This window comes from Manis pentadactyla, chromosome 10 (genome assembly GCF_030020395.1).
Source record: "Manis pentadactyla isolate mManPen7 chromosome 10, mManPen7.hap1, whole genome shotgun sequence".
In the NCBI taxonomy this organism is placed as follows: domain Eukaryota; kingdom Metazoa; phylum Chordata; class Mammalia; order Pholidota; family Manidae; genus Manis; species Manis pentadactyla.
Genome location: NC_080028.1, coordinates 75,123,036 through 75,143,974, shown reverse-complemented (window position 1 = coordinate 75,143,974; position 20,939 = coordinate 75,123,036). Strand labels below are relative to the sequence as shown.

Below are 20,939 nucleotides of genomic sequence, written 5' to 3'. Positions count from 1 at the left end.
ATTAAGTTTGCCCACCTGAGGCCATTTAGTTTTGGCCCTTCCAAAAGGCCTTGTTACTGAGAGTTTGGTCAAGCCACTATGTGATCCCCAGAGGTAGAACGGTGCTTCATTTGCAGAACCAAAGCTATGTTGTATGGAGGAATTTGTGAAACCTACAGAAATACACATATAGTAACATACTTGATGTCATATAACGAGAATATGCAGAACATACAAATAAACACTTGACACTCATTAAGAAATACAACTGCCTCTGAAACTGATCCACATGCAGATTTAAAATATTTATGGACTTTAAACTTATACACCCAGGTGGATCTTTTCAACACAAACAGAATTTCAGGATAACAAGATGTGAAGATAAGCTCTTACAGAGACTGGGGAATTAGATGTAATTCAAGATCACTTGGGAGACAGCTGTGCTCATTTAAAGCATATCACCTGCTGCATGATGAACAAAGGCTGGGCTCTGAGTCAAATTTCCTGATACTTCCCTTGCTAACTTTTCTCATGAACACCTGCTCACCCAGTCTTTGATCTGCTATCATTTCATTTTTCACTAGTTACTAAGCAGCTGGCAAATAGCAATGGGCTGGACATGGAATTACTTGAAGGAGCTACAATTTTAAAGTGTGCCAGATAAAACATCTTACTATAGGATAATTTTTTCAAATGGGAAAATATTTTAAAATATTTACCAGAACTATGTGAATTTGAAGTGTGGAGTGAGTCCACTTGAGACAGCATTGTTTCTAACAAACCAGAGTCACTGATTTTTCTCCATTCTAACTCTACCACATTATTAATGTCCAATTCAGAGGCTTCAGCTGCATTCACCTTCTTCTCTTTTAACATTTTCTCCTGTTCTTCTATTTCCTGTAGATTAACAGTTCTTTTTAATTACAGTCCAAAAGTATTTTAGGCTCACCTAAAAGCAGATGCAATTACCAGAAAATTGTTTATTTAAATTTTCCCCCCTCAACTAAGATTGACAATTGATTTTAAGATATGATATATTAACTATAATAATCTTAAAACAAGTGTCCCTCCTCTTACAATATAATCTAAGTGAATGTATATTTCATCTTTCATCTATTTATAAAATACCTTTAAAGAAATTCAGATAGCCAACAGGCACATGAAAAGATGCTCCACGTTGCTAATTATCAGGAACATGTCAATTAAAACCACAATGAGATATCACCTCACACCAGTTAGGATGGCCAACATCGAAAAGACTAGGAACAACAAATACTGGCGAGGATGTGGAGAAAGGGGAACCCTCCTACACTGCTGGTGGGAATGTAAACTAGTTCAACCATTGTGGAAAGCAATATGGAGGTTCCTCAAAAAACTAAAAATAAAATTACCATTTGACCCGAGAACTCCACTCCTAAAAATTTACCCAAAGAAAACAACTTCTCAGATTCAAAAAGACATATGCACCCCTATGTTTATCGCAGCACTATTTACAATAGCTAAGATATGGAAGCAACCTAAGTGTCCATCAGTAGATGAATGGACAAAGAAGATGTGGTACATATACACAATGGAATACTACTCAGCCCTTAGAAACAAAACCTACCATTTGCAAAAACATGGATGGAGCTAGAGGATATTATACTCAGTGAAATAAATCAGGCAGAGAAAGACAAATACCAAATGATTTCCCTCATTTGTGGAGTATAGTAACAAAGCTAAACTGAAGGAACAAAATAGCAGGAGACTCACAGACTCCAAGAAGGGACTAGTGATTACCAAAGGGGGGGTGGAGGGAGGGCAGGTAGGGAGGGAGAAGGGGATTGTGGGGTATCATGATTGGTGCACATGATGTGTAGGGGGTCATGGGGAAGACAGTGTAGCTCAGAGAAGACAAATAGGGACTCTGTGGCATCTTACTACATTGATGGACAGTGACTGCAATGGGGTTTGGGGGGGCATTCGATAGTAAGGGTGAATGTAATAACCACATTATTTTTCTTGTGAAACCTTCATAAGAGTGTATATCAATGATGCCTTAATAAAAAATAAATTTAAAAAAATACCTTTAAAAAATATTAAAAGTTTTGAATCAAGGATTCATTGAAGTATCTTTTTGGTAAATTATGCTTTATTTTTAGACATGGATCTAAACAGTTAATCTCACAGATAGGCATTAAAAATATTATCCATGTGTCAAAATCAACAGCCCCTTCAAGTTAAGATACGCAGGGAAAAAAAAAATGCAAGTACTTATACATGACCAAAGTTCATAGATTCCTGACTAAACCTCACTTCCCAGCCCCATAGTTCTACATTCTAATTCCTCACCTTTTGCAGTCTTTCTTGCTCCCTTTCCTGCTCAGCTATGAGTAGTGATAACTGCTGGGCATGCTGTTCTTCTAGTCTCTTCCTCATTTCTTCAAAAGCTAACATCTTGCTTTTCAATATATCCCCACCTTCTGAAAAGAAAAGAAATGTGTCCCCTCAAATTTAGGAAATTTACTAGTATCTGGTATTTATACCATCAGTTTAAATTATGCCTCTGACATACGCTTCCTGGATCTGACATAATGTAATCAACATACAGCCAGGTCCCCACTTCGAACCACTCCTCACATTTCAAGCTACCAAGCAAAGACCTTATCTCAGCACCCTTACCCACTCACTCAACAGATCCCAACATGATCAGAACCAACAGAGGCAAGACTGTGTGTCAGTCAAAATTCTCCTTTCTCCAGCTAACTTCCAGATGGTTCCCATCTGCATCTCACCTCCATTCACTCGTTTGACTCCTGCCCTTCTCCAGGATCTCTGGTATTGTAGCTTGTAGGTTTGATTTGCTTTGATTTTTTAAAATACATGTTCCTTTGATAGTGTTAAAGCTTCTTAGCTTGAGGCTCCAAGAAGAGTGGATATTAAAATTCCAGATGTTTGAATTACTAAAAAATTTATTAAATCATTATGACTATGCAACTTACTGAATGAAAAGTGGTGAGACACTTTGAAATGCTGAATACCAAGTATTACACAGATGTATCACATAAATATTTGTGGATTCATTATAATTCAACTAAATTCAATCACTCTTTTCAAATATACAGTGATTTTTCCTGAAAATAAACATATTCTATTTATTCTATCTGCTACGGTATTCTCATAATTTGTTCCTAAATACATTTATCAGCCACAACAATTTGCATTTGTTCACATGCAATTTTTCATAGGCAAAAAGGACTGGAAAAGCAGAATTATAACTTTCAGCAAAAAAAAGGAAAAGTCCCTCAGCAAAACCACTCGATTAAACAGCAGGAGGCCATTCAGCTCTATTTTAAAAACTATAAATGAGTGCCAGTCCAGGGTTTCCCTCTGTAGAGGTACACCAAGCTGGGTCAGCTATTAGTACACTGCACTTGCCCACTCTGACAGCAGCCTGTCACTGCTACGGTTGGCCTCATCTCACATGTTCTTACGAAAGGACTGCCCAAACTACCACTTGGCTGCTTTTCAGTACTCCTGGTATTCACTGAGACAGCCTCTAGCCAGCCACACCATCTACTTGGACAATCTGAGCTGGCTCCACAGGGATCAACTGTTGTTTTTATCAGAGTTCTTATAAAGCTGCACAGGCTTTAAGTGGCCTACCCTATTTTTCCTACAAAACCTGTTATTTTTAATTTGCAACTTTACAGAATGTGTTTTTTTTTTCCCCAGGAAGATATATATCACATTAGAGCTCAAAAGTCTATGACTAAGAACTTAATTTCTTGATTTACAAGTCTTCTGTATCAGTGATGAAGAATTATGAACCATGACAAAATAAAGAGTAATGAGGAAAGACATTTTTAACAAGTTTCTGTTAATATAATATTAGATGCAACAAAACAAACTTCAAATAATTTTTATCAATAAAGATTCTATTCTTGAAACACCACTCACATAGACTTGTGATATTTTTTTAAATTCACTGTGGAAGTGTTTATGAAGGGCTGACTAAATGAAGTTCTCATTACAAATGAAACAGCAAACTGATAAAACTATTAGAAACCACAGACCAAAAGGAAGACATCATAGCAATACACTGAGATTAAAACTGAGTGATGGGCCATGCAGGAACTTCTTCCTCCAGTCATTAACAATAGTCTCTACCTAAACAACTGGGAAAGATTCATAATTTAAATAAGAAAATCCTTTAAAAAACCTACCAGACACCAATCAACTGTAGCTAAGGCATGTTCTCTGATAAATGAAATTAAGTACCCTGATGAACAGATGAAAACTATCATTTTGCAGAATGTCAATTAAAAGTATTAACTAAAGAGGCCATTTGCATAGCAGATATAAAACACTTCAAAGTTTGCTCACCTTTGGAATCACTTTCTAACATTTTGTTCTTATTGATGTAGACAGATCCCCTAGGATATCTTTTTTCCGGCAAATGTGGCCTTTCCTGTTCAGCTATTCCAGTTGTTATGACATGAGGGCAGTTTTCTTTTTGCAAACTATCAATATCTAAATCAAGTCTCCGTTTAACTTTCTCAAAACTGTTATCCAAAACTTGTTCATTTCCACAGGTCACTGTAGGGGTGTCCATCAGCTGTCTGGTATTCTGGTTTTGCCTCAGTAAGGGAGATGGGTTTTTTACATCATAAGACTTATTCAGTTCCATCTGTGAATTGCGGTTTTTCTCTAGCGCACTGGTTGACTTGAATCCACTCACGGTTCCAAAGTTTTGACTAGCTGCACACTGACTGGTGGCGTATGGCTCATGCAATCTTGGCATTGCAGTATGTGTACTGTCCATTTTGTGTGGTCCTCTCCCATCAGATGTTAACTGACCTTCCACGATAGCAAGTCCGTGAATAACTTTATTTTCTAATGGACTTCCTGAAGATTGACAAACTTGATTTGATTTAGCTAAAACAATTTCCTGTATGGTTTCCGATGTGTTTTTGCTGGCATAAACCTTGCTTGAACAAACTGCTAAATCAACTGGTAACTTTGGCACGGTTTCAGGTGTATTTGTTTTTTCATCAGTATTCTGAACTAAGTCTACTGTCTGTTCTTTTCCTTTAGGACTTAATTCATAGGCATTTATTGGGTTATTTATAAGTATATGACATGCTGATGATGGCCTAGAATGTTTTCGATGCATTTTAGGACTCAGGCTTGGCTCTGGACTAGGTAATTTGGCATATGAAGCAGTAAGACTTTTGATAACATTATTTTCAGTAACAGAAGTGGGAATGACTTTAAAATCAGATTCAGGATCTGTAACAGTGGGGTGGCCAGTTCGTATAGGTATGTCCACTTTAGAAAAGCTACTTAAACCTGATGTATTCATGCTGCTTGCTTGAATGGAAGCACCTTGGAGAAGAACATTTGATTTATTAAGGCTTGGTTTGTCAGGAATAACTGAACCACAGTGTTTGCCTGTCAACTGGGCCTTCTTTACATAGTCGGTCACTTTAACAGCATCATTTTCTTTGTCTGAATGACTCTCATTAATACTCCTCTTTGCACTACTTCTCAGACCACGTCTAGAATGTTCTCTTTCTATATATTCCTTTGACTTTTTCATCAGGTTCTGAAGACTTATTATGTAGGGATCCGGAGTAACTTTTTCCGAGAGTGATGGGTCCTGTTCATCACTTCTTGGGAAGAGATCATCAGAAATAAGAGCCTCTTGCGGGGTTGCTGAGGTCTTTAGAGAAGCTTCGTTTTCTGTGTGGCTAATACCTGAACTCTCACATTGCTTCAGATCATTAAATTCTTCTGAGTCCCTAGCTAAGTCTACACCATTATATTTAAATTCATCCTCATTATTCAACGGCAACATTCCAGTTACATTTTCAAACTTTGCTAAAGTAGAGTGTTCAGTAGAGCTTGGCAAGATATTTGGAAATGTAGCAGGAACATTCAAGTTTCTGACTTCTGAATTAGAATAAACTGTTTCAGTCTCCCATGGATCAAAATCATTGGCATTAGGTGCTTTTCTAACCTGAAAAAGAAAATTTAAAAATTAGAATTTCCTCACTGCACAAAAGCCTTTAATTTCATTGCTTTCTATAATAAAATTGAAGATTCAGAGTTCATATATTTGAAAACACAAATAAAAATTAAAATGACCTTTTTCTATGGTACCCTATATCACATGGAACTCAAATTACTATAAGAAACATCTGTTGGTCATCCTGGCCTATTTATTATTAAAGGAAAAAGGAAATGATCTAATCTGATACATATATGTACATATGTGCACGTGTATACATACATATAATATATTCATATTTCCATGTGTGATTTAATCTTGGAATAGAAGCATTTCCTTAACTTTCTACTGGTTGTATGTTATTAGTGTCACCAAGTGTTCTGCTTATGAGGGCTACCATCTAAGGGTAATGAGGTAATGATGTACAAGAGAAAGAGCAAGTAATTAAATTTCTCACATGAATGATTCCCTCTTTAACAAAGACTAACTTGCCCAGGATACTGATTAAGCAAAAATAATTCAATAATAAGACTCCTGCCTCCTACATGCTTACTCAAAATTTAACTGAAGTCCTTGATGAGGCAAATTTGTAGTACATGACAGATCAGCCTTGTAGCTTAAATAACTTACAAATAAGAAAAATTTCAACTTAAAACCCAATTCATTAAAGCAAATTTCAATTTGGTTAACTGGTGGTATTATTTAAAACAGCAACCCATTGAGCTTTAGGACAAGCAAAATAAGTAAAAAATTTGATAGATTAAGATGAGAATTGTATAGATGAGATCCAACAGAAAAAAATAAAATTACATTCTGTATCTAAATAATTCAACTTTGCAAAAAGAAAGTTAACTAGGATATTTCTAAAGATTATACAAGCATATATTAAACTGGCAGATATTATTATATTATCATATGAATACAGACTCCAGATTCCTGAATTAATAAAGATTTCTAGGCTGTTTTGTATGTGTTTTCTTCCCCAGACCATATGGCACTCCTGTTTTACCTTACAAATCCCAAGACATGTAATGGTTTCCAGGTACTAAGCAATAAACAGTACAACAAGGTATACTTAGTCACAATCTCAGGACCAAAATACAACTGAAGGGGTACAGATTCACGAAATCTATGAACACATTCACAGGTTCAAGTAAAATAAACTATTTTGTTAAAATATCTCATATTTCACATCTGTGATAGTAAGCAGCTTTGTTTCTGTCAACACCACTAAAATGAGTCTTTTATTAGACGATTTAAATAACAACAAAAATTATCATAGAGTAGTAGGTTTTATGGGTAGAAAAGAACTTAGAAATCTATTTGTTTTATGTAACATTTCTCTATCTGCATAATTCATTATTCTACAGTTCAGCATTGTAAATGTTCTATTAAACAGAGCAAGTTTTCAGACTCAATAATAATCTCATTAGTAGTATATTGGTACATTACTCAGTGGACCAAGAATGGTATGCCACTTCGGTTTTAACAACAGAAAATAACTAATAAATCAAAAACCCACCCAAATTGTGTTACACATTATGTTTCTTGAACTTATATAAGCAGTAATTATAATTTGAAAATTAAAATTTACTACCTACAGAGAAATGAGGTAGCAGATAGTGGGAAATATCCTAAGATTCAGTGTACATGTATCATCTAGTATAAATTACACAAAGCACAAACCCCTAATATTATGAAAAACAACACATAACCAGCAAAACAGGACGATATGTCAGAAATTATTTGTTCAATCTAATTCATTTAATTTTCTTTTTAGTATGAAATGATTCAGGCTTTAAAACAAATTGTTTATACAAATTTAAATGAAACTAAATAAAAATAATTGTAAAAGGCATGGATGTGTTGTTTAAACGGTTTCAAATTGGATCTAAGATACATCTAGGCAATTCTATTTATCTAATCTAAATTGTATTTGTGAATCTAAGAACAGAATTTTCACCAAGAAAAATTGGAGGCAGTTATTTACTTTAGCAGAGAATAAGAATAAGGTCATTGAGTCAATAGTTTGATTAGTTTAGAGTAAACTACAATGGCCAATTCTATCATTCTGTCACTGAGAATTCAATGTTTTTAGAGTCATAAGACACAGACAATAAGCAATTATATTCAGTGTATGACTCCACTGTCTGAGTACCCTCTGACTCAAGTACTAGGCATCAGTAACAAGCAAGTGAACTTTCTTTGGAGTAACTGAAATGGAATATCACAAATTATAAAGCTTCTCTAACATAAGTATATTATTTAAAAATTAATTAGTAAGTACAGACATACTTCTAAAAAATTATCACAAGTTTACCTTGTTATTTCTTATAATTTATGAACTTTCTTTGGACTAACTGAAACAGAATATCACAAATTATGAAGTTCCTCTAACATAACAGTAAAGTATATTATTTAAAGATTAATTAGCTAGTAAGTGCAAACATACTTTTAAGAAGTTATCATTGTTTACCTTGTGATTTCTTATGATTGAAAAGAGCTTAAAATACACACCTGAACATTTTCAAGAATCTCCTGGACACGAGTCAGTAAAGCTTTCTTCTTATTAACCTGCTTTCTTGCTTCTACATCAAGTGCTTTCTGCTTTTCTTGTTGCATTTCCTTTCTTTTCTCAATGTTAAGCTGCAAAATATCATAAACATGTAATTATTTCTCACAAACATAAAAATATCGTAAAATCAAACCCATGTGCAACAGGTAAAACCACAGGGAAAGAAATCTGAACAGTGATTGGGGTAATGATTAGGATGGGGCATGCAAAAGCTTTTTGGGGCAGTGAAAATGTTCCTTGTGGGTGTGAGTCATACAATGTATGCCATATATCAAAACTCATAGAACTTTAATGCTTTAGGTCTGTGCACTTTACTGTATGCCAATTATTCTCAATTAAAAGAAAGTTAAAGGAAAAAAAAACACCAAAAACCTGTTCATTTATCAAATGCTCTAAAATGAGAGAGAAATTAGCTCTTTTGGCCATTGTGGGGCTTGTCATTTGGGAGTATCTTACTTCACTGGGTCACATTCTTCAATTTCTCATCTTCTAATCAGTGTACACTTTACCTCTTTGCTACCTCCTGAAAATGTCTAAAGGTTTAATGATAAAAGAAACACATAAGGTTTTATTTGCCTACAAAAATCAAGTGCATTGCACCCTCCAATAAAAATACAATGTACCTAAAAAAATTGAAGGCTTCTAAGCATTATATCTTTTTATAGTGCATTTAAATATTAAGTCATGGGAAGTTTAGTTTTATCACTGTGTTAAGAAGTCAAAACTGATTTTAGACTTATAAAAATAGAAACTGTCATAAAAAATTATTCCAAAGTTACAGTAGTCATCTATCAAATACAACATAAAAATATGCATTGAATCCATAAACATCAGATCTTGCTTATAAATAACTGATGGAGTCATAGAGTGTATAAGGCTCAGACAGACATTTTGGCCCACATTAAGCTAATCAAGCAATAGGTCAAGTGGTTGATAAAAATGCTTAAACATTTTTTCTATTTGCATGGTAACAAAGAATCATCCCACAATCTACTTGCTAACCAAAAAGTAGAGAATATATACCTTTAAAGAATCATCTGGCAGTCACCACTGTAAAGGCAAGGGTTCGAATGAAACTCATAGCGTGATAGCTAGCCATTATGTAGCTTCTGATTTAACTTGATATGCAATACATGGAATCATCTCCAAAGAACTCTTGCCAAAAATGTTTAACCTGACTCTAATCAAACTTTTAATTTCCAGTTTATAGGAAATACAGGGACTAGAAGACAAATTAAATATAAACGTAAGTAAACAACTAGAAAAATCCAAAACATAAGCATTCTATAAGACAACTGGTCTGTTCTCTTTCAAAATTCACTATAATAAAAAAAAATTCTTTTAAGTTAGAGGGACTGTACTAGAGAAAAAGAGATTTTAAAACTATAACAAGCAAATACTATTTGTAAACTCTGACTGGATCCAGATTAGAAAAAAGTAGTTTTAACAGACATTTGGAACACAAATAGAAAAAATTAAATATGAACAGAACATTAGCTGCTACTAAAATTATTATTAATCTCCTTAAGGTGTGATAATGAATGACATTGGGGTTTTACGTAGGAAAATATCCTTATTTTTAGAATATGTATTTTTAGAAAATTTTTAGGGGAGAAGTGTTACACACCTGCAATTTTCAAATGGCTCAGCAATAGAACAAAAACTATGTAGGCATATATACACATATACATATACATAAAATCACACGCAATAAAGCAAAGATGACAATATGTAAAAAATAGTTGAGTCTAGATGGTAGACATATGGGTGGTCATTGTCCTATCCTTTCTTACCTTTTTGTATGTTTGAAAATTTCATTACAAAAAGTTGGCAGAAGATATTGATCTTTTAATTCCCACAATAAAAAAATTTTTTTGAACTATCTTTCAGTTGTATTTTCTGATTTGAAAAAATGTCACAACACATATTTTAAAAATATTCAATCAGTATCAAAGTGTATACAGTGAAAAAGTGTGTCTTTCGTCTCATCCTATATTCCCTTACCCTTTCTTAGAGAAAGAATGTAATATCCTTTAAAAACTCAAATTGTTAATATACATTGATTATCTCCTCTCCAGGTAGTGTTCTAAGTGTTCTACATGATTAGTTCATTTATCCTCAAAATAGCTCTAGGAAATAGGCACTATTTTTATCCTCATTTCACAAATAAAGAAAATGGACCTGCACACAACAGGTGAGTGGCAGAGCTACGATAAACCCAGGCCAGAAGGCTCCAAGAGCTGGGATTTTAACTGCTACATTACACTGCTTCTGAGAGCACACTGTGTGGTGATTTATAACAGACTGTGATGATCCTTCCATGCCTGCATAATCGGGTCTACTGTACTCATTTTAATGGCATGTATGAGAGTCTATAAAATGGACCACAGTTAAAGTAATCCACTACTGATGGACATTTAGAATGTTCACTGATCTTTTGTTATTTTGAACAATAAATAAATGCTACTATAACCTTGTACATATTTCTTCAGGCACATAGATAATTGTAAGAGATTACCAAAAATGGAATTGCTGAGTCAAAGGTTATATACACTTACATCATGATAAGCACTACCAAACTGCTCACCCAAAAATAAAATCAACTCATTCTCTCAGCAAAAGTGAAGCCTAAGTACGTTTGCCCTACAACCTAAGAAACAGATCTTTGCCAGTGTAGCAGGTAAAAACCGCTAACTAGTTTGTTTAGTTATGAATAAGAGTTAGGCATCTTTTTGATGTTTATAAGAATTTCTTTGTTTCTCTTTTTATTTCCTTAGTGGTTCACTATAGAAAAAAGCATCATTTAAAAATCAAAGAATGTTTACCAGTGGAGAAAGCACAGCCACTCCATGGAAGCTAATAAGTGAAATGCTTTCAGGCTGGACAGGTAGAAAGCAATCTGTGGATAGTGATGTTTCTTGGATGCTGGCAAGACTTTTCTCACAAAACTTCTCATATTCCTCCATTTTCCCACAATCACACTACAAGAAAGAAAAACGTCATTTTCAATGTGCTGAGAAAAATATATCTTAATTATTCGGCAAATTTTGGAGAGCTCTAAAACATCCCTAGAATTCATAGTTTCTAGAACTGGCCTCTCCAGAATTTTTTCACTTGTCAGGAATTAATTCTTTGAGTATAGGTAAGCACTTCAAGTTAAGCCCTGCTTCATATATTAAGTACTTCCGAATATTTCTACCTTAAGTCAATCTTTAAATGTCATTAGTTTAGAAAAACCTCACCAGTAAAACCTTTATCAAGGAAACAAAGTTCTATACCACTCTATTAACGTTAGATTATAAAGTAGAATATTTTCTTTGGCAGAATTTGTCTACACAAGAAACACTAAATCATACAAAGGTAGAAATGCTTTGGTAGCCAAAAAAAAAAGACATGGGGCTATTTAAAAAAAAGATGATATTTACTTTTAAAAATCCTTTTTCTATCAAAGTCTATTACTTTCATATCTTAAAAAATATATTTGACTCCATGGTCACTAGGCAAATCAGAGAAGGAAAACAGAAAACCTATTGTCTCTCACATTAATTCTATTTTGTTGTTGAAAATTAGAATCACCACCAAACTACTTAAACAATCAGCCCAGTAATTTCACAATTTCTGGAAAACTGTGATGGTGGTCATGAAAATGCAAGGTAACCAGGAAGGATTCGCCACTATCCATTTATCTAGCAAAGAATTAAGTATTTGATTGCCTGTTTCCATAGCATTATATCTGGCATAGTTTCCTTTAAATAAGAGAGAATAAAAAGAGAGACATCATTGTATTTGTGACCAACAAGAATATTAACTATGAGAACAGAAAAATACTATAATGTTCCTTTAAGTGTTCATTTTAAAACAATAAACAAAAAAAGGCCTCATTTTTTCAGTCTGGATTTCAACCCTTAACATAACAACATTATGTTACCTTAACAACCAAAATATGCAAAAACTAAGATGTAAAAGAAATTCAAATTACCCCACTTCTACTAAAATATTCCAACATTTTTAACACAACCCATGCATCCAGCAGTACAGGGAATGTAAACAGATTACTTGTACAATAATATATACATATAACGTAATATACTTCCTCTGGATACACAAGCAAAGCCTAAAATTCTATTTTAAAGGTCTGGGAAAACTTAAGGAAATTAAATATTTTTATGGCAAGTTTTATTTTTCCTTCAACACCATCATATAGACATGACCCATTGCTTCAAAGTTAAATTCACATCCCTTAAAAAGGACACACAGTCACACATACTGCAGATGTACAGTAATAGACTATTCTTACAGCATCATTTATAGCCTATGAAAATGCATTAAACATCCAAACACAAGGGCTACTACAGCTGCTTATGGGAATTACAAAATGCTCCTAGAGCATGACTGAATATCCTTCAGTGTCAGCTTGGATGTGCCCTCCTTGGAGAGGCCGTCCCTGACTATCCCATCCAAATTAACCCTGTGTCAGTCACTATTGAAGGGCCCCCACTCATAAGATGGCGAACCTCCTGCTTCTCTTCCGGGTCCTCGGTTCCCGCCAGCGCCACCTGAAGCCCAATCACCCCTCGCCCCCCTAATCCCAGCACCTAGCCAATAGCCACCAGCCCCATAGAAGTGACACCACAATCACCCCATGCCCCTTCCTATATAACCCAGCACCTTTCCCTAATAAAGGGAATTCTCCGGTGAATTACTGCTCTGTGTCGCTCCTTTCCTTTCATTGGTGCCGAAACCCGGGAGACGGGACACCCCAACTGGGCCCCGTCTTCCCCCGACACCAGCAGGAGCTTGCCCTCGTCCTCTTTTTCCAGCGCTGGCTCCTCACACTCACCACTCCTCTTTGGACTTTGAGTAAGTTTTCCCCCGGAGTGGGCCGCTCTTCCCCGACGAGGAGGGAACTCTCCCCGCCTCAGGCCTTCACGGCTGCGGCGGACCCTCAGGCCCCTCCTCCAACAGCCATAAACGAGGTGACTCCTTTGCGGATGAGAACGCTCCCTTCCCTCCTCCTTCCGTTCCTTCCGCCAAAAATTCCTTCCGCCGAAAATTCCTAGTACTAGGTACCTCGGACTCCGGCACTCTGCCTTCTTAGAGAAGCCTGGGTGACGACCCACACTTCCTAAGAAACCGACTCGTATACGAGTTTCCGCAGACCCCCAAGGATCACCGGGGACGCCCTTTGTCTCCTTGCGGTCTGTTCCCAGTCCGAGGATCCCCGTTCGTCTTCCCCTGTTTGTCTCCTTCTCTGTCCTTTAGCCATGGGAGCCTCCTCATCCCTCCCTGGAAGTTCACCTCTTGAATGCCTGCTCAAGCATCTAGCCACCCTCTCCCTGACACCTGATATAAAACCAAAACTTCTCCGTAAATACTGCTCCCAAGATTGGCCGACATACCCCCTAGACAATAACAACCAATGGCCCACAGGGGGAACTCTTGATCCTGACATCACTCGCGATCTCTTTAACTACTGCCAGTGCCTGAAAAAATGGAAGGAGATTCCCTATACCGCAGCTTTCCGCCTCCTCCTCCCGCCCCCCTCGCAGCCGCAGCCTCCTCCTCCCCCCGCATCCCCCCAAGTTCTCCTAGCCTGCAAGCCGTCTATCGCAGAAGCCTCCCGCCCACTCCCTTCCCCCTCCTCTCCAACAACCCCTCCCCCTTCCTCCACCACCATCTCCTCCCCCACCTCACCCCCCTGCAGATCAAGCCTGAGCCTTTCAGCCCCACTTCGGGAGGTAGCAAGATCCAAAAGCATCATGCGCGTTCACGTCCCTTTCTCCTTAGGAGATTTAGCCCAACTTGAGAAACGCCTAAGTTCCTTTTCCACTGATCCCACGACATATATCAGGGAGTTTCAATGGACCCTCCAGTCATACAGCCTCACACATCATGACATTTTCATGCTCCTGGCCAATACCCTCCTTCCTGAAGAGCGTAGACGAGTTTGGGACTTAGCCCAAACGTACGCCACCGAAACCCACAGGACTGACCCCACCTATCCCCCTGGCCCCACCGCTGTCCCCGAACAAGACCCACACTGGGATTATAACACCGCCGTGAGTCTCCGCTCTCGAGATATTTTCGCCTCCTGCTTAATAGCAGGTCTGAAAAAGGCAGCTCGTAAAGTAGTCGATTTTCAAAAGCTCCAAGACATAATTCAAAGGACGGAAGAGCCTCCCTCTGAGTTCTCAGACAGACTCACTCAAGCCCTATTACAGTATACCAGCCTGGACCCAGAAATGCCTGATGGGAGACATGTCCTTACGACATACTTCCTAGTTCAAAGCTACCCCGACACTAAAGCTAAACTCAAAAAGTTAGAACAGGGCCCTGCTACCCCACAGACTGAGATCCTAACAGTGGCCTTTAAAGTCTTCCATAACCGGGAGGAGGAGAAAGAACGCCGTAAACAAAAGGCTGATCGGGCCAATTTCCAAATGTTAGCCCAGCTGATAAAACCACAACCTGGGCACCCTTCTACAAACAAGCCCCCCCCAGGAGCTTGTTTCAAGTGCGGACAAGAGGGACATTAGTCAAGGGCATGCCCCTCCCTCAGATCTCCTACGATCCCATGCCCCAGATGCCACAAAAAGGGCCACTGGGGGTCTGATTGCCCAGCCACCCGAAGGGGAGGCTGGACGAACAACCCCCATCCTAAGCCCACCGCTGTGGGGCTGGCAGAAGAAGATTGACGGGGCCCAGGGGCTTCTCGCCCGACCATTTCCATCACCAAACAGGAGCCCAGGGTTACTTTAATAGTAGACGGTCACCCCATCTCCTTCCTCCTAGATACAGGAGCCACCTTCTCAGTCTTGCGAGAATACCGGGGCCCTACCACGCCTGCCATTACTCCTATAGTCGGGGTAGGAAGTAAACAGATTTTCCCATTAAAACCCTCCCCCCTTTTATACACAATCCAAGACAATCCCATACCTTTCTCCCACTCCTTCCTAGTTATGCCCGTGTCCCATCCCTTTACTAGGACGGGACATCCTTTCTCTCCTCCATGTTTCCATAACTATATCCACTCCCACAGCCCCCAGTACTCCCTTTCTGATGGCCCTCATAGCCGACGACCCCCCTCTACCCAATGAAAGCTCCAGTTCCGCCCTCATACACCCTGTAAATCCCAAAGTTTGAGACATTACAAGCCCCTCCGTGGCTCTATGTCCTCCTGCCTCTATCAAATTACATGACCCCTCTTAGTATATCTGTCAGGCCCAATACCCCCTAACCACTTCAGCCCTCATAGGCCTCCAACCCATCATTCAAGATCTTTTAAACAAAAATTACCTTAGACCCACGCACTCCCCATTTAATACCCCCATATTAGCTGTTAAAAAAACCAACAGATCTTTCCGCCTCGTTCAAGACCTTTGCCTCATCAACACGGCCATTGTCCCTATCCATCCCTTAGTCCCAAATCCGTACACCCTTTTATCGCAGATCCCTGCCTCGGCCTCCCACTTCTCAGTTCTAGATCTCAAGGACGCATTTTTTTCTCTCTCTCTAGACCCCGCCTCCCAAGATTTTTTTGCCTTCACCTGGACAGACCCATACACAAGACATTCTGAACAACTCACTTGGACAGTTTTGCCACAAGGCTTCCGAGATAGTCCCCATATTTTTGGACAGGTCCTAGCTCAGGACCTCAAACAGTTTCGTCATGATCACTCCGAGTCCACCTTATTACAATACGTGGACAATCTTCTACTCTGCAGTCCCTCCTAAGAACAGTCTCAACTTGACACTGCCTCCCTACTTAACCTTCTAGCTTCCAGAAGTTACCGGGTATCCCCTGTCAAAGCTCAAATCTCTTCCCCTTCTGTCACTTACTTCGGATTTCTTCTATCTCACTCAACTTCTATTTCTTCTATCTCAAAGAAAGTCCATTACCTTAGACAGAAAACGGCTCCTCTCTGACCTGCCCGTTCCCAAAACCAAGACAGAAATCCTTTCCTTTCTAAGCCTGTCTGAGTATTTTAGAGCGTAGATCCCTAACTTCTCCCTGTTAGCAAGACCCCTATACGACCTCAGCAAGGGCCCCCCTGAAGAACCATTATCCTCCTCACCCCGACACTCCTTCATTAAGCTCCATCGAGCCCTTGTGGAAGCCCCAGCTCTCCATCTTCCTGATTTGTCGAAGCCCTTCTCATTATACATTCATGAGAGGTCCAGTCAAGCTCTAGGAGTCCTAAGCCAATATTATGGCCCATCCTTTGCCCCAGTAGCTTATCTTTCCAAGCAATTAGACCCCACAGTTCAGGGATAAGCCCCCTGCCTACGGGCATTAGCCTCTGGACAGCTCTTGCAGAAGAAAGCTCATAAACTGACATTCGGGGCGCCCCTTACCATTCTGTCCCCACATCACCTAAAGGATCTCTTAACCTACAAAAGTTTACAGACTCTCCCTCCCTCCAGACTCCTGACCTTACTGTCCTCTTTCCTCCAAAATCCCGTTCACCCCCTTTGCCATCCATACCCGAATCATGACTTTTTCCTCCTTTACTGCTCCCTCGCTCTCTCTCGCTTTTTTTCCTCATTCCTATTGTCTTCCCTGCCACCCCAGCCTCCTTTGTATGGCAATTCAAAGTCAGACAGACTTACACACAGCATCAAACAAAAATTACTGCCCTCATTGCCACATGAGACTGCCCTCTGAAAGGCTGCTCCGAGCCTTTATACCTCCACTTTCCTCCCTCCACCGAAGTGTTCACTAGCAGCTACCTTTATTCTCCCTACCTCTGCTTCCTCTATGACCAAAAGCAAGCCTGTTGCAGGCGATGGCCAAACACCTACGGGGATGTCCCTACTGGTCTTGCGCCATTCACTACATGAGTAACTCCCAGTACCCACAGTATTACTCCTCCAACCCATTCTCTTCAATACTAACAAACCCCTTCCTTACCTGGCTGTGGCCCATTGCAGGCCCTATAATAATCATTCTCCTCGCCTGTCTCTTCTTGCCTTGTAAAGTTTATCAAATCCCAAGTTGGTAAAATCTCTAATCAAACTTCCAACCAGCTTTTACTCAAGAACTACCAGCTTTTAGCCACAGAAGATCCCTCACCCTCATGTAACCTCCTCACCACACGCTGAGATGGACCCCTCTCTCCGCTGGAAACTGTTCCTGGAAACAATGGCCGCAGACACCTAGCTTCTAGCACCCGGATCCTCTTAGCACCATTAGAATCAACAAGTCCTCGACCTATGGTTACAGGGAACCTTCATTGATTTCCAACCTGAAGAAGTCCACTTCTACTCGTCCTTACTGTGGGGAGTCCTATCAACCCTTTCCTCCCAGTCCTCAAGCCCTCACTCCCTTCTCCGCCCCCGTTCAGCAGGAAGCAGTCAGAAAGAAAGCAACGTCCACAACCCCATAGAGGAGAAAGGGGGGGAATGAAGGGCCCCCACCCATAAGATGGCGAACCTCCTGCTTCTCTTCCGAGTCCTCGGTTCCCGCCAGCACCACCTGAAGCCCAATCACCCCTCGCCCCCCTAATCCCAGCACGTAGCCAATAGCCACCAGCCCCGTAGAAGTGACACCACAATCACCCCATGCCCCTTCCTATATAACCCAGCACCTTTCCCTAATAAAGCGGAATTCTCCAGTGAATTGCTGCTGTGTGTCGCTCCTTTCCTTTCAACTATCATATTACCTTGCTGTTTCCCCATTTTCACAGCACTCACCACTATCTGAAATTATCTTGTTTATTTCCTTGATTTTTGTATGTCTTCCTCCACCAAAACGTAAGCTCCATAAGCACAGGTACCTTCTCCGGCTTGTTCACCACTGAATCCTCGTCGCTTAGAACAGTGTCAGCACACACTAGACACTTGATAAAAATATTAAATAAATGAATTAGGGTAATTAGCTCAAGTAATAATGTCCCAGGAGAAAAAAGAAGAGTGGGCTTTAGAGCAAAGAAGCTAGCAAGGAAGAATGAATTTAGAGAACGGCAGGTGGAAGGATTACCGTTCTCAGGGGAACCCGGGAACTCTGAACCATTTAAAAAGTAAGCATCCAAATCCTATATGATTAAGCAAGTGGGCACTTCGTTTGTCACACCACAATTACCTCTGTCAGCAGTGGTATTTTTGAAAGGAGACTTGACTACAAGGCTACTCCAACCACAAACCTACTGCCCCGTACTTTACCATCAGGCATTACTGGTCCACTGGAATTAATAATTTGTCAAGCTGCATCAGGTTCAGACATGCCTTGTCTTCTCCATATGTACCATGACTTTTTCCAAGTGAGTCTTTCTGCAAACCGCACAGACTCATGGCCCTGCTACCTCCTCCTGACCAGTGCTCTACCAGAAGTGTTGCTGAAGGCAATGGTGAAAGTAACAGAACACATCTTGCCTTGTTTTCAGATCCTAGCTGGTTGTTTACCCATCAGGCCTCCCAAAGGCACAAAAGTCTTGTAGCAACAATAAAAGGGAAGGTTTCTTATTCAGGCACATACCAGCTGAATGTTCTCGGCAATTCACTTACCATTTCTATGCCTCAGTTTCCTCATCCATACAATAGGGATAATCAGAGTATTTGTCTCAAAGAGATTCTGTGAGGATTCAATGAATTAATACGTCTGGCTATTAGCACACACTGTGAACATGCAGAAAGCATCAATAAAGGGGGGCTGCTTTTATTATGAAGATGGTAATGACCATGACTTTTTTTTTAATCACTAGATTATGAACTGAAGAGCAACCAAAGTACTTAGTTCCTGGTAACATTCAAATTTCGCTGTTTCCAAACCTTCCCCATCAATCAGTCTCTAGGTGCCTGCTATTTGTCTAAACGGTGCTAGGGAACTGGGATTATATACAGACAAAAGCGAAGAGTGGGAACCAGGTAGAAGCATGAGGGGCAATCAAGAGAATTTGCTTTACTATCCTCGAAGTAAAATACTGTGCTTATTCCCCGGAGCAGCAAAGGGATAGTAAACAGCGCTTCTAGAGCCTTTGGTTGCGGTAACTGGGGTTCAGAAATGGCCAATGCATAAACCCTGAGGACGCCTCTCTCGTCAGCATCGTGGGAAGGGAAAAAAACGGCCCAAACAGTTTTTACCAACAAGAGGTGCTTCCCCGGTGTGGCCCCAATTTATTTACCCGGGACCCTGTGCCCTCACCTGGGCGCCCCACGCCCACCTCCTCCGGCTCTTCTGATAAGGATCCATCCCGCGGGCCCACCAGGCAGTGCCAGCTTCCGAGCATCACCTCCCCGCCCGCTGTCGGCGGCCCCGCGGGCAAACGCCTCCTACACCCGGAGGCTTTCCTCCGCTGGAAGCCTGGGAGCCCAGCACCTGCGCTCAGGTTCCGTACGAGCCCGCGCTCGGCTCTCAGGGCGCCAACTGCGCCTCCCGCGGTCGCCTCGAAGCCGGGACCCGCTGAGGATCCAGCCCTTTCCTCACGCACACACCTGAGCTCCCACTGCCCCGTCAGCTTTCCTCCCCTCGACCCGGCCTTGTCGGGAAGCAAACGGCTCAATTGGTACCGACAGAGCGCAGCTGGGTCCGCCGCCGCCTTCGCCTTCTCCTCCCCGCCATATTACGGGTCTCAAGCGGCAACGCGAGCTCCAGGCAACCACCGCCGCCGCCGCCGCCCAGACTCCACCTCTCCGAATCCGCACTTCCGGTGGCTGCTTCCCCGGCCGTTGGAACGGTTAGCCTTCAGAAAACTACAATACCCGAGGTGCATTGCGCCCTGGCCCAGGAATGGAAGTCGTAGGACTTACCGGAAGCACGAATGCACGCTGGGAAACGTAGTGCTCACTTCAGGTTAGCGTCTCTAAAATTAAAATTTATCTCATTGGGTCTAAAGTCCCCTGAAGTATTCCTTGAAATTGCTGCTGTTTATCTGTATAGATAACCTCTCTGTGTGGTCGTTGCAAAACATACAACATCCACCAAAAGTTTTTCTCTGTAAATGAAAAATTGCCAAATCCTAGATGCCAACTTTTGCAAATCAGTGGAAAAAGAATGTCCAAGAAAGAAAGGTAACAGACTCAAGATGGCCTAAAGCTCCGAATGTTTTACCGAAGTTCTGTATCTAAAATGTTAACTGGCTTCCGAAATATGATGTAGTGGCCCTTTTCCATTTCCTGACTGTCTCTACCTTCTGCCTCTCTTACTGATGCCTCCTTCCCGTGCCTTTTTTTGCATATGTAAAATGAGACTTTTAAAAGTGCCGAACAGAAACAATTCTTGCCCAGTGCCTGGTACATATGCCCCACCCACTGTTAGCCCTTAGAAGAAGGAGAAATAAGGTAAGGAGGAGGCGTGGCAAAGGCCACTGCTTAAAACTGGGATGGCTTGATGTCAGTCCTGACTCTGCCATTAACTGCTCAACTCACTTCACCACTCCTGGCCTCATTTTCCTCATC

At 40.4% G+C, this 20,939-nt stretch overlaps 1 protein-coding gene across 8 annotated transcripts in view; it reads right to left on the bottom strand.

The window, feature by feature from the left end:
* Positions 1 to 20,193, bottom strand: part of CCP110 (centriolar coiled-coil protein 110) — a 28,980-nt gene extending 8,787 nt beyond the window's left edge. The window contains exons 1-8 of one of the 8 annotated variants that reach the window (XM_036917074.2): positions 19,977 to 20,193; positions 18,240 to 18,385; positions 11,372 to 11,527; positions 8,489 to 8,617; positions 4,345 to 5,980; positions 2,311 to 2,441; positions 699 to 876; positions 16 to 152 (exon numbers count right to left, since the gene is read on the bottom strand). In XM_036917074.2, coding sequence (XP_036772969.2) covers positions 16 to 152; positions 699 to 876; positions 2,311 to 2,441; positions 4,345 to 5,980; positions 8,489 to 8,617; positions 11,372 to 11,512 — 2,352 coding nt within the window. In that variant the 5' untranslated portion in view covers positions 11,513 to 11,527; positions 18,240 to 18,385; positions 19,977 to 20,193. The other 7 variants (XM_036917070.2, XM_036917073.2, XM_036917071.2 and 4 more) reach the window with 7 other exon arrangements.
* Between the last annotated feature and the right edge of the window lie 746 nt (positions 20,194 to 20,939).